Raw genomic sequence first — 15561 nt, forward strand, 5'->3', positions numbered from 1 at the left:
GGACTTAAATGGCTTCAACCCAGTAGTGCGTAGTTCAGTGGGTAGTTTGGTTTTGTCCGTGTATATTTGAAGCGAAATTTTAGTCCAATTAGGCAGAAACAAATTTGAAATCCTGTTGTTGTCACTTGGAGTTGAAACATATTTACTAGGGGAGATAATTAAGAAAAATCAAAAAGTTAACAAATAGGAATAAATTGAACAACAGCTTGCATGTATTTGCGTACCATCTATATTGATCCAAATTTAAAAATTAGGTTATTTGGGATTGTAAATTTGAAAAAATATCTCCATTACCCAAGGGGATACAATTCTCATCTTCTACAGTTTGACTTGCTCTCTTTCAACTGTTTTAATTTTCGAAGAATTTTTCAATTTTTTCACTCCAATACGATTCACTTTATTTATTCCCCTCTTCGGGATTTTCGGGAAAACTGAAGGGGGTGACAGATAAAGAATTTCAATTTTGTTCCGGTCTTAATGCGTTCGAAAAAAAAAACATGAAAATAAAATTTAGTAAGAAAAAATGTTTCAATAATCGTCTCGAATAAAGCTCGATATGCACGGTATATATAAAAATTTGAGCAAATTGCTCATTCTAGGGAGAGAAGAAAAATGTATTTCTAAGAAAACTACTTAAGTATGTTGAGTTACCGCAGATAATCATAATTTTATGATGAATATGATGCGTGGTGCAATCAACAACAATGTTTTGTACCGGTTACTGGAACTGAAAGAACAATGCAAAATCTCATTATTTGATTTTTTTTATTATATTAAATAAAAAAAAATCAAAATTGACAATATTGCTATAAAATGGTTAATTGAAAGTAAGCGTGTGAGAGAAATTGAGATGGTTTGCTTCGTCCGCCCGCACGCGTCCCTTCGTCGTTATCTCCTTCACAGAGCAACCTTTGCTTGCGAGTATAGCGTTTAGCGAAACATCGAAGTAACAATCGCTTTCGTACCAAGCGATGTTGGCCACAAGTACTCATGACTGATTCTTCTTAATTCGGGGTTGTACCCCTTGGTGAAAACCATAATTAAATTTAAGTATTTGGGGCTTGGCTCCAAATTTTTTGGAATGGTTCGGCGTAAAGCTGAACCATAAACAATTTATAAAATTATTTGGGCTTCCAAAAGCATTGTTTTCCTCCCACTCAGTTGCTTATAAGTCAGCAATTCTGAGTGGGAGGGAAAGGTGTCGTTCCTGACTTCATCGTTTGTGTAAGGTAGTGAGCGCGCCCATCGTGTCTATGACGTCATCTATAATTTGACGTCATTTATACGATAATCTTGATTTTAGTGATTGCTGGTTGTGGCTAGCCAGCCAAATTGACACGTTTTTTGGAGTGATGATTTGATGATAATTACTATGAAAATTTATTTTTCAAACTATTTTGTTTTTTTTTCTTTCTTTTATACATTGAAGAGGAAAAAAAAACAAATTTTTTAAGACAAAAATCATTTTTATTGTACTTCCCAGTTTCGCAAAAACGTAGTGACAAAGTTTATAAAAAAATCACACCAATACATACAAATACACTGACATCGACAGAACTCGTCGAGCTGATTCGATAGGTACCTATAAAGGTATATCTAAGACCCAAAATTAAGGATCTCCCAAATCGACCGATAACTATACCTTTCTGTAAGAAAGGCAAAAAAGTATCGAATAAAGCCAAAAAGATCATTATTTCCAAGGAAACCCGCAAACAATAGTTGTCGTCGTTGCTATCCGCCAGGAAATTTGATTGAATGTGATTTTCCCATGCTTGATTTTCTGTTATAAACGAAAACGGTGCCTGTTTCGAACTTTCTATCACTTTTTCTGTAGTCACTGCCTAATTAAGTCCTAGGAAAAATAAAAAAAATTACCATAAACTGGTTTGCGAATTTCTCTGGAGATGTGAAAGAAGAGCTTTTTGATTCATTCCCTACGGCGAAAGTACACGAGTCGCGCAAAGATAATTATCAATAATAATTTTTGACACGAGCAATAAGGTTCTTTTTAAAGGATTTTTCTTCTTTTAAATCATTTAAGATTGAGACTTTGAATGAAACTATTCTATAAAACTTTTAAACTGTTTAACATATTTGTCAAAACTTGTCTTATCATTCTTCTTCAAATAAATAAAGGTTTTTTCAAATCATATCTTACACGCATGAGAGATTCAGATATTTTCTGAAATTTTCAAGGTAATGAAATGGGTAATTTTTATTATAAAAGTGAAATTCTTGAAAAAAAAAATCCATTTGAGCTCTGAACAGACCTCGAAAGATTTTTTGTTCTACTCATGTTTTCCGTTTCTCTTTTCATTTTCAAGAGCGAGTAAAGGTTCTTTATCGTTGGTCAATGACCAGGAATAATCGTACACTGAAATCCAAAACAGTTAAACGAAGAATCAGAAAACTTTGAATTTCCTAAAAATCCTTTCATTAATTCCTACATCAATTCTTCGAATACTTTCTTTCAAAGGTTTTGCGATTTCTGTGAACAAAATTAATCATTTCCAGCCGCTGAAAAATGGTTTTAGAGATGGGTAAAGTCACTTAACATTGCACATGGGTTTTCATTAGGGAGCATTTTTCTTAGCATGTTTACAGTCCCTATGAAACGTATAGTAGAAGAACTAAGGAAAATGATCATTTTGCAAGAACTGAAAGCAAATTTTGTTTTATTTTCTACACAAAATCATTGCTTAAACTGTCTTCAACAAGATACTTACGCTGTCAGTGATTTTAAACTGTTGATTATAAGTATAGTTAATTTTTAAAAACAGTATTCATAAACTAGTGGGGGTGAAACTGGCACCCCGTGGAGGTAAGACTGGCACCTGAAGTTGGTGATTAATTTTCTTAACATAAACTAAAACGATTTATATCCAAACACCGCTCAATGAAAGATGTTACTATTCTGTACGACGCAGATAAGTATTGCATTTATCAGTTTACCGGTCCCGGAGATTTAACCGAAACAAGTTTCAAAATATGAAATCAAGAAACCAGACATTATGTATACCTATCACCCGACACATATGTAATACTACACTTAAATTCAGTGATTAGCTCAAGTGATGTTAAATGTTTATTGTCTTAAGATTGTTTTAAGATATTAACACATGGAATGACCAGTTTTCTTACTTGATTTATTTCCCTTCATATGAAACTCACTAGCTTCAAGATTGCCCCTTCCTCGACATATGATCCTGTAATGTAGTCCTGGGAATTCCAAAAGTCTTAGAGGCACTTTTTACCGAAGCCCCACAAGCGATAGCCTATTTCGCAAGGGTAAGGCTCTCTTGGGTACAAATACCACGGATAGTTTTGTTTTGGTACTTGCCAGGCATCTGAAATAGGAGAAAATATGTTTTAGTAACCTTACTATTCACAAACTTTGCAGGGCTTACCCCACTCGGTTTTACCTCCACATTATGCATATTTTTAAGAACAAAATTTGTACCACTTTAAAGATTTAACTTACCTAAACTCGAATCTCAGCGATAACTAACAAGGAAAGATACCAACTGCACACCAACAACAACGGATTTGGAGCTTTTTTCACGAATTAGACCGTAAATTCCACCCGCGAAAAATTACAGTCGATTGCGCATCAGCGGCACTCCGGATTTTTTTTTTTTTTGTTTATTATTTTGACGTTAAACGCTGCAGGTTTGATGCATGTAAATATGTTCAAAATAAGAAATACTAAAATGTACGTGCAGTCATTTAAAACACTAAAAATCTAGGTTTTCTAGTAAAACTCCGATGGTGACGGTCTTACTCTCGGTACCCCTACTGGAGGTCCACGTTTCTTCAGTTCCTGTGTTTCAGATGTTTCTGCGTTCTCTGCTCCATGGTAGGCCTTATGTTGTTTATCATTTTAATGGTTTTATGTTAACATGATCAAAAGCATGAACAAAGACATGAGGAATAATAACTCTTTTTTGTTATACTTTGGGACTCCGATATAAGTTTTGGCTGTGGAAGTACGATTAGTGACTAGTGATTCGTGAATGCACTTGTTTTCTCTGCGGGTGAGCAAAACATTACAAATCAAATTTTCAAGATGATGGAATATTTTTTTTTTTTTTTTTTGAAGAAACCGTAAACCAGACATTTGAAGCTCATGAGGGTAAGCGGGCCGCAAAAGTAGGTGCTTAAGGCTCCACGGGCCGCAATCAATATTTTTTATAGCGGCTCGCAGGCAAAAATCTATAGAATGGTTTTCGTAGAAAAATAGAAAAACAATACAATAATATATATCATTTGTCCATTCATCAACTGTTTAACCTTAATAATAGTGATAAATGTTCAACATTTCAAGAATTATTATTACTTTGATAACTTTCAAGATAGCCAAGCGGCTTGGGTGGAGTTTGGTATTTTATTTGCTAGTTTGACATGCCTGTCGTAAACATTTTGAATTCCTCTGAAAAGATACAAAGGCCCTCCGATAAAACATGAACCCACAATCTCCGATCTGGTGGTTCTTTAAAATTCTCCATCATCTTGATGAACTGATAATTTTGAGGTGAGAAATGTCCCAAGACAGAATTACAAGTTTTTTTTAAATCAATTTTTAATAAGCAACTATAAATTTTGATTCCATTTTTTTTAAAGATTTTAAAACAAATCTAGCTAGCAACCCTAAATCGTCAAACAGGATAGTGGAAAAGTGGTCACAGGATTCTGCAGCAGCTGAAAAACGGTGAGAGTGTTTGGAATTCTTTCCTCTCGGCCAGCATCCATGGCAGCTTTTGGGACACCCTTTCGGTGTTTCCTTTCAAGCTTTTGGGTTCCGTTGAACATTCCTGGCCAATCCGGTCAGCATTCAACGCGGGTGGTAGGGCGGTGATTCTGCGAGGTGGTGTAATGGCGTGTGCGTGTCCACTGGGCCGTGTTATGGAATTGTTGTCTCTTATGTTGAACCCTCGAGAACTGAACCGAACATCCAGCATCCGCCTCCGTTGTGAAAATGAGTATCCACGGGCTTCGTGTTTGGACACATATGTATACTTGAGTGCACTTTGGCCCGGGTCCTGTTTCCAAAGTCAATCGATCAGCTGCAGGCAAAAGTTTTTCCATCCCCGCCAAAAAGGAGGAGTGGGTGGCTCAAGAAGAAGCCTGTTGAAGTCCTTGTGGTCGAACACGTGTAAAGCTTGGCTCTGTCAGCATTCCGTCGTCAAGGATTATAAATCTCGTTCTAATAGCTCGTAAAAGTGATACGAACCGTGTGTCGGAAAATGGCACGTTTAACTACTTTGCTGTATGGAATGGCTTTATGTACGACCATTAGGAGGTTGTTTTGGATACTGGCTCTTTTCTGATATGAAGACATCTTAAGCTGAGCTGATATCATAATTACTCGATACTTCCTGAGGGCGGCACTTGAATATCAAATAGGTTACTTTATGATCGGACATTCATCATAAACAAAGTGTTTGGTCATCAGGGTGATCACAAAAATGTAAAACTGAAAAACGGACCATGTTATTATCCTTGAAAAAATAAAAACAGATATTTCTTAACAAAAAGAGTGGCTGCAAAAAATTAAATGTCGAATTTATGAAAATTGATCATCAAGTTTCCGTCAATCGCCAAAGTTAAATGTTCAAACTTTAATATAGATAAACGTCCAGAGTTGGTAATGACGAAATCAAGAAAAAAGAAAAAAATGACAAAAATGAAAAAAAAATTACAAAAATGACAAAAATATCACAAAATGACAAAAATGACAAAAATGACAAAAATATCAAAAAATGACAAAAATGACAAAAATGACAAAAATGACAAAAATGACAAAAATGACAAAAATGACAAAAATGACAAAAATGACAAAAATGACAAAAATGACAAAAATGACAAAAATGACAAAAATGACAAAAATGACAAAAATGACAAAAATGACAAAAATGACAAAAATGACAAAAATGACAAAAATGACAAAAATGACAAAAATGACAAAAATGACAAAAATGACAAAAATGACAAAAATGACAAAAATGACAAAAATGACAAAAATGACAAAAATGACAAAAATGACAAAAATGACAAAAATGACAAAAATGACAAAAATGACAAAAATGACAAAAATGACAAAAATGACAAAAATGACAAAAATGACAAAAATGACAAAAATGACAAAAATGACAAAAATGACAAAAATGACAAAAATGACAAAAATGACAAAAATGACAAAAATGACAAAAATGACAAAAATGACAAAAATGACAAAAATGACAAAAATGACAAAAATGACAAAAATGACAAAAATGACAAAAATGACAAAAATGACAAAAATGACAAAAATGACAAAAATGACAAAAATGACAAAAATGACAAAAATGACAAAAATGACAAAAATGACAAAAATGACAAAAATGACAAAAATGACAAAAATGACAAAAATGACAAAAATGACAAAAATGACAAAAATGACAAAAATGACAAAAATGACAAAAATGACAAAAATGACAAAAATGACAAAAATGACAAAAATGACAAAAATGACAAAAATGACAAAAATGACAAAAATGACAAAAATGACAAAAATGACAAAAATGACAAAAATGACAAAAATGACAAAAATGACAAAAATGACAAAAATGACAAAAATGACAAAAATGACAAAAATGACAAAAATGACAAAAATGACAAAAATGACAAAAATGACAAAAATGACAAAAATGACAAAAATGACAAAAATGACAAAAATGACAAAAATGACAAAAATGACAAAAATGACAAAAATGACAAAAATGACAAAAATGACAAAAATGACAAAAATGACAAAAATGACAAAAATGACAAAAATGACAAAAATGACAAAAATGACAAAAATGACAAAAATGACAAAAATGACAAAAATGACAAAAATGACAAAAATGACAAAAATGGCAAAAATGACAAAAATGACAAAAATGACAAAAATGACAAAAATGACAAAAATGACAAAAATGACAAAAATGACAAAAATGACAAAAATGACAAAAATGACAAAAATGACAAAAATGACAAAAATGACAAAAATGACAAAAATGACAAAAATGACAAAAATGACAAAAATGACTAAAAAGACAAAAATGACAAAAATGACAAAAATGACAAAAATGACAAAAATGACGAAAATGACAAATGTGACAAAAATGACAAATGTGACAAAAATGACAAATGTGACAAAAATGACAAAAACGACAAAAATGACAACAATGACAAAAATGACAAAAATGACAAAAATGACAAAAATGACAAAAATGACAAAAATGACAAAAATGACAAAAATGACAAAAATGACAAAAATGACAAAAATGACAAAAATGACAAAAATGACAAAAATGACAAAAATGACAAAAATGACAAAAATGACAAAAATGACAAAAATGACAAAAATGACAAAAATGACAAAAATGACAAAAATGACAAAAATGACAAAAATGACAAAAATGACAAAAATGACAAAAATGACAAAAATGACAAAAATGACAAAAATGACAAAAATGACAAAAATGACAAAAATGACAAAAATGACAAAAATGACAAAAATGACAAAAATGACAAAAATGACAAAAATGACAAAAATGACAAAAATGACAAAAATGACAAAAATGACAAAAATGACAAAAATGACAAAAATGACAAAAATGACAAAAATGACAAAAATGACAAAAATGACAAAAATGACAAAAATGACAAAAATGACAAAAATGACAAAAATGACAAAAATGACAAAAATGACAAAAATGACAAAAATGACAAAAATGACAAAAATGACAAAAATGACAAAAATGACAAAAATGACAAAAATGACAAAAATGACAAAAATGACAAAAATGACAAAAATGACAAAAATGACAAAAATGACAAAAATGACAAAAATGACAAAAATGACAAAAATGACAAAAATGACAAAAATGACAAAAATGACAAAAATGACAAAAATGACAAAAATGACAAAAATGACAAAAATGACAAAAATGACAAAAATGACAAAAATGACAAAAATGACAAAAATGACAAAAATGACAAAAATGACAAAAATGACAAAAATGACAAAAATGACAAAAATGACAAAAATGACAAAAATGACAAAAATGACAAAAATGACAAAAATGACAAAAATGACAAAAATGACAAAAATGACAAAAATGACAAAAATGACAAAAATGACAAAAATGACAAAAATGACAAAAATGACAAAAATGACAAAAATGACAAAAATGACAAAAATGACAAAAATGACAAAAATGACAAAAATGACAAAAATGACAAAAATGACAAAAATGACAAAAATGACAAAAATGACAAAAATGACAAAAATGACAAAAATGACAAAAATGACAAAAATGACAAAAATGACAAAAATGACAAAAATGACAAAAATGACAAAAATGACAAAAATGACAAAAATGACAAAAATGACAAAAATGACAAAAATGACAAAAATGACAAAAATGACAAAAATGACAAAAATGACAAAAATGACAAAAATGGCAAAAATGACAAAAATGACAAAAATGACAAAAATGACAAAAATGACAAAAATGACAAAAATGACAAAAATGACAAAAATGACAAAAATGACAAAAATGACAAAAATGACAAAAATGACAAAAATGACAAAAATGACAAAAATGACAAAAATGACAAAAATGACAAAAATGACTAAAAAGACAAAAATGACAAAAATGACAAAAATGACAAAAATGACAAAAATGACGAAAATGACAAATGTGACAAAAATGACAAATGTGACAAAAATGACAAATGTGACAAAAATGACAAAAACGACAAAAATGACAACAATGACAAAAATGACAAAAATGACAAAAATGACAAAAATGACAAAAATGACAAAAATGACAAAAATGACAAAAATGACAAAAATGACAAAAATGACAAAAATGACAAAAATGACAAAAATGACAAAAATGACAAAAATGACAAAAATGACAAAAATGACAAAAATGACAAAAATGACAAAAATGACAAAAATGACAAAAATGACAAAAATGACAAAAATGACAAAAATGACAAAAATGACAAAAATGACAAAAATGACAAAAATGACAAAAATGACAAAAATGACAAAAATGACAAAAATGACAAAAATGACAAAAATGACAAAAATGACAAAAATGACAAAAATGACAAAAATGACAAAAATGACAAAAATGACAAAAATGACAACAATGACAAAAATGACAAAAATGGCAAAAATGGCAAAAATGGCAAAAATGACAAAAATGACAATAATAACAAAAATGACAAAAATGATTAAAGTGATCCGAAAACGATGATATATGTTACCAAAATGATAAAACTTTCTAAGATGTAAAATAAATTTGTTTTAAAATCAATTTTTTTTGCATCAATATTACAATCAATTTTCATACGCCATGTTGTCTCCTGTAGTATAATAATACTACAAAATTCCCGGAGATTCGTAAGATGTGGGTTCAAATCTTATTATCGGTGAATTTAAACCTTATCATCTTGACTAACATATGCCCTCTTTTTTCCATTTTTCGTTTCAGAATTGACTTTGAGGATCCGTCGACCACCAAGCCACCGAGCTTGGCCAAGTCAGCGGTCCTTCAGGCTCTGGAGGAGGAAGAACGTCAACAGGCGCGAAGCAAGGGTAAGTACTTCTATTCAAAATCAGTTACGAACCACGACAGTAACGCAGCGGCTTGTCACTTGTCAGCCGTTGACAAAACGCATCGATTCAGTGATTTAGTCAATAATTAAAGTTCATAGATAGTGAATAATCGGCCGGGGTCTTCCACAAAGCACACAAGCAACAAATGGGAAGGCAACCGGCATCAGAGACCGGAAGACCGGAAAACCGCATGAAGTTGTATGTCTCTGTGTATTTGTACAATGTGGTGTCCAGTAGAGCATCACAAATATCACCCTCACTCACCCATTCTTCGAAATACATCTTACAGTTCACACGTCACAGAACAAAACCAATGAGCTGTAAATAACACCAATTAAACCGATTGTGATGAGTCGGACTATATAGTGGTGGAGCAGAACCGACAGACAGCTCGACCACGCATCAAAAACATCGAAACCTACTTGAAGGTTCCGAAACAGGGTCGTCACAAGTCTTTAGACAATTATGAGCTTAAATATCAGAAGACTAAAACATATTTTTTGATCGGGTAATACTAAACAAAACTCTCCAAAAAGAATATTTTATAATCTCTCCAGCCGACCCTGGTAAACTATGGCTCCACATGGAGCGAAACGATTTTAATTGACGGATAATCAAGGTGAAGCTTACATTGACGGAGCAGGAACGGCCGTCCTCCAATTAAAATCATCCTGAACGTTTTCCCACCTGCTGGTAGATCGGCCAGCCAGGCCTCAAGACAAGGACCTCTCTCGGTGTCCTTCCTGAAAGGGGGAAGAGCTTTAGTGTCTCCGGGAGATGGAAACCGCTTTTATGTGGTCGTCTATCAAATGCCAATTAATGTCAACCCGGATGTGGTCAATTTCAAATGAGAGGGAAGGGCCCTAGGAGTGGAGTTGCCATGCACAAGACTTCAGAGTGGGCCTGCTTGCATTCTGGTGCGTTCGATTTTAGACAAACGGTTTACTATCTCACATTGATGATGAGCAGGTTCAGTTAATGAGCAGCGATTAAGAAGGGAACTGATCCGATAAGTTGAACCAACTGAATGATTTCTGAATCAGCTGAATCCATCATTCAACAATAGAACATGATCAATTTTGAATTGAATTTTGATCAAGTTTCCATGAAACGTCTCTTCAAAGATAGTTTTTTTTTCATCAAGTTTGTCAATCGATCACAACTTTTTATTGAAATATTTCAAGGATCACTTCTTAAAGAATCGACTTGATATCGGTAATTTTTATGCTGAAAAATTGAGTCTTTCACAAAAAATAGAATCTTCAAAGAAATGAAAAAGATTGAATGTTGCATAGCTCAAATATTACTCTTTTATCTGTTGAGACATGAAGTTTCTTGAATTTTTTCTCTCGTATTATTGAGAACATTGAATTTTAAGTAATTTATCCATTCAAACTGTCTCATCTAGAAATTAGCAAAAACTTTACCAAAATTCAACCGAGTGCTCTTTAAGGCATTTGCGCAATAAAGTACAAATTTTCAAACAATTTTATCAGCAATATCAAAAATGTTGAGTTCAGAATTCTTATAAGGATTGGAGTACTGTTTGCTTATGGTAATTTTATTTCACAGCTGTAAATAAGTAAGTTATTTACATTCAAAAGTCATATTTCCTGATTCTCTGACTCAATTATATTACTTCCAGGGCCAGATCAAGCCATCGGGGGTCCCGGGGCAATTTTTCCGGGGAGGGGGGGGCAATATGAATCGATTTTTTTTCCATATGCTATCTCAGAAAATACATAATTTTTTGAACGCACGAAGGAACTGAGAATGAGTTCAACATATTGCCTTCAAATTACCATTAGGTCTACGTAGAAGGCAGTTTCTGATATCTTCACACAATAATTGTTAGACCACGTTGGAGCTGCCTCTTAAAATAGACTCAAAATAATGTGATTGATCGAAATTATGACAAGTTTAGCTGATCGTCTTCTTTCTACAAAAAACAACATCGCTGATTTAGACTAGAGTTTGCATATAATATCACGATTCCAAATCCTATCAAAATAAAGATAAAATCTTATGGAGAATTTTATCTAGGGTTTTCTGGGTCAGAGACGGTTTGTATAATAGTTTCAAGGATCTCACCTTTCATGGAAGGTTTTCCCAATACATATTCAACTTTATTTGTTACGATTTCCATAAGAATCTATTCGCGAGCACGGTGTAGTTAAGGACGTGTAGATGAAATTAAACATTTATTACGATTTGTTCTTTAGAAGGTAAAACGAAGTTTACCGGGTCAGCTAGTAAGTAATATAGAAGGAAAACGGTCAAAATAAGAGGCATTTTGTATATTTGGCCTTTTTATTGTTACGATCATAATTTACCGCTTTCGGATTTACAGCTTCCACGAATTGCCAGCCTTTTGAAATAACAGTTATCATTTTTTTTTCTCAACCTTTTTTTTATGTTCTTTGGAACATCCAGAGAAGACATGTCAACGAATTTGTTTTTTTGCTGGAGATCAGCCAGGTGCTCGCTAAAAATGGTTTTGTAATCAATTTCGATTATGTTTTTAAAATTTCACCTCGCTAGCTGTTGAACAGTTTAGCGCATGGTTTGACCCATGCTTTGGTTTGTTGATTTAACCAATAGACAACTTTTTAAACGAGTCAACATGAATTTTGGCCTTTTTGCAGTCTGTTGGGCGCGTTAGCAAGAAGAATTGACCTTTTTTAGCACTGATACAATCTAAATGTTCTGATTGTGCTTGATCAAACCTTCAAAGGTAAAATCATATTCTTTACTTTCAAAAAGTCGTTTTTCATCACTTTTATTTAAATTTTAGTTAACCATTAGATTCTCTAAGACACTTAAAAAAATTAATCATAAGAACTTTGGTCGAATAGTTGGTTTCCAGCTGTTTTGAGGTCTTTCAAAAGAACTTTTCTGAGTTTTTCACAATCCCGCCCAGAAATTTTAATCTCTGAACTTATTCATCGGATGCTATCTCAAAAATCACTTGACAGATCGTCTCAAAATTTTGCACATTTTATTGCTAAGTTATTTCTCTGAAAACTTCAACAATTTCCACCAATGTTTTCAAAAGTTATTCACAAAATAAAGTGTTTAAGTTTAAGTTTAAGTTTATTTTTCGAAATTACGGTAGCCTCGGTTTTTTACGAATACACTCCTTATCAGCTGGAAAAGCTTCAATTCGAATTTTAAATCTTATACTTAAATCTTATCTTAAGGAAGCCATTCGCCAGCTGAATAGAAACAAGTCGGCTGGGAAGGATGGCATCGCAGCTGAACTCATCAAAATGGGCCCGGACAAGTTGGCCGATTGCCTACACCGGTTGATAGTCCGGATCTGAGACATAGAACAGCTACCGGAGCAGTGGAAGAAAGGGGTAATATGCCCCATATACAAGAAGGGCGACAAATTGGACTGTGAGAACTACCGAGCAATCACTGTCCTCAATGCCGCCTACAAAGCGTTGTCCCGAATCCTACTCCGCCGCCTAACGCCGCTAGCAAACAGATTCGTGGGAAGTCATCAGGCCGGCTTCATGGAGGGACGGTCAACGACTGACCAGATATTCACATTACGGCAAATCCTCTAAAAATGCCGTGAGCACCATCTATTCATCGACTTCAAAGCCGCATACGACACGATCGACCGTAACGAGCTATGGAAAATCATGGACGAGAACGGCTTTTCCGGGAAGCTAACCAGACTGATCAAGGCGACGATGGATGGAACGCAGAACTGTGTGCGGATTTCGGGTGAATTGTCGAGTTCATTCGAATCGCGCAGGGGGCTTCGACAAGGTGATGGTCTATCCTGCATGATGTCCAACGTGGCGCTAAAAGGTGTTATTCGACGAGCGGTGGGCGAAATGCGGGGCACGATTTTCAACAGATCCAGTCAACTTATCTGCTTTGCCGATGACATTGATAAAGTCGGCAGATCATCTGCGGCGGTGGAGGACATCTACCGCAAACTGAAACGCGGAGCAGGAAGGATTGGGATGATGATTGATACGTCCAAGACGAAGTACATGCTAGCCTGCGGATCCGAGACCGACCGAACCCGCTTGTCCAGCAATAACAAGGTCACGATCGACGGCGACGAGCTGGAGATAGTCGAAGACTTTGTCTATCTTGGCTCGCTGGTGACCGCAGACAATGACACCAACCGTGAGATCCGGAGGCGAATTATCAGCGGAAGTCGTGCCTACTATGGACTCCACAAGCAACTGCGGTCGAGAAGACTAAGCCCTAGCACGAAGTGTAACCTGTATATGACGCTCATTAGACCGGTTGTTCTCTACGGGTACGAGACATGGATATTGCTCGAGGAGGACCTGCGTACACTCGGGGTATTCGAGCGACGAGTGTTAAGAACCATCTTTGGCGGTGTACAGGAGAACGGAGTGTGGAGGTGAAGGATGAACCACGAGCTCGCGCGACTCTACGGCGAACCCAGTATCCAGAAGGTGGTGAAAGCTGCCCGGATACGCTGGGCGGGACATATTGCGAGAATGCCGGACGACTGTCCTGCAAAACAGGTGTTCGCTACGAATCCGGTAGGAACAAGACGAGCGGGGGCGCAACGAGCGAGGTGGTTAAACCAAGTGGAGCGGGATCTGGCGAACGTAGGGTGCCCGAGAAATTGGAGAACGGTTGCCATGGACCGAGTGAATTTTAGGAATTATGTTCGTCAAGTTATGTCGTGAGGCGGAATACTATGTAAATAAAAAAAATAAATATCTTTTACTGGATTCAAAATAGAAATGTAAAAATGAAACTCAGTATTGCCGTTAAAGTAACTTCAGTATTTTTTTTCCATTCTTGTTGTTTTTCCCAACATTGACTCATACTTATACTTCTAAAGTAAATATTCTTAATTATCTATTTTTAATGATTTAACTTCTTGCAATGCTCTAGAAAATTCATAATTTCGAATGATTTTCAATTTTTTTTCACTATCTTTGGTTTTTTTTAATTTCAATGATATCTGATTCCCACCCGGATATCGCCCATTTAAAATTCTGGAGTGTTTTTGACAAAAAAAGATTATTTCATTGAAGTAAACACCAAGCTTTCATTAAATTGCATGTTAATAAATCTCCTCACAAATAATATAAGTTTTAAGTTGTTTTGTAATTTCTTATTACGATTCTACTTCATGGTGTTTTTCGCTCTTTTTTCTTAAATTTTCATCAAAAAATCACTGGATTTTTCTTTGATTTTGTATGTATGTATGTAATCTAATCATTGAAATTTTATACAATTTACAATATCATGAACAGAAATGATCAAGGATATTTATCTTTGCTCAGCATCTTTTGTAATCTTCCAGGTCAAAGTGAGCCATGACAAACACGACGTTTTGGTTACCGGTGCAGAAAAAAAAACACAACTCGTTCCAAGTTCTTCCCATTCGAAAAACGCAAGATCTTACTACCCCTCCATCCTTTCTTAGTTCCAATCGTTTTCCTTCAGCAGCGCTTTTCCCATTACTTTAAATATCGCAATTATTAGGTACGAAATCCAGCATTGGATACCAAAGATTTACCGATCAAATAATACCATCCCTTGTTTTTCGAATATCCGAATATTCGAACACTCTTCAAAATTCAATCTTCATTATTTCGAGCTTGTTCTAGAAATCTTCGAAATTATAATATTTTAGCAAATAAATATAATAGAAATTTTATCGCACGACAGAAAACACGTGCTGACGGTTCAGCACTCGCCTACTTCTTCTTGGATTTTTTTGGATTTTGTGTAAAAAAAATTCAAAATCAAATGTGAAGATTTTGTTTTGAAAAAGAAGTTCTGATTTGACCAGCCCGCTTGAATGCGGAAAAAAATCGGTAATGTTTATTCTAGGGGGGGGGGGGGGGGGGGCAACTTAACTAATATTACAGTGAAACTATTCAAGATAT

The 15561-nt window shown here is 34.0% G+C and overlaps 1 protein-coding gene across 1 annotated transcript in view; it reads left to right on the forward strand.

Annotated features, from left to right (window-relative positions):
- The first annotated feature begins 4460 nt into the window (after positions 1 to 4460).
- LOC129750708 (uncharacterized) overlaps positions 4461 to 15561 on the forward strand; it is a 284287-nt gene continuing 273186 nt past the window's right edge. The window contains exons 1-2 of the mRNA XM_055745710.1: positions 4461 to 4531; positions 9534 to 9637. Coding sequence (XP_055601685.1) covers positions 4461 to 4531; positions 9534 to 9637 — 175 coding nt within the window. The remainder of the gene's footprint in view (positions 4532 to 9533; positions 9638 to 15561) is intronic.

The sequence above is a fragment of the Uranotaenia lowii genome, chromosome 3 (assembly GCF_029784155.1).
Source record: "Uranotaenia lowii strain MFRU-FL chromosome 3, ASM2978415v1, whole genome shotgun sequence".
Taxonomy (NCBI): Eukaryota; Metazoa; Arthropoda; class Insecta; order Diptera; family Culicidae; genus Uranotaenia; species Uranotaenia lowii.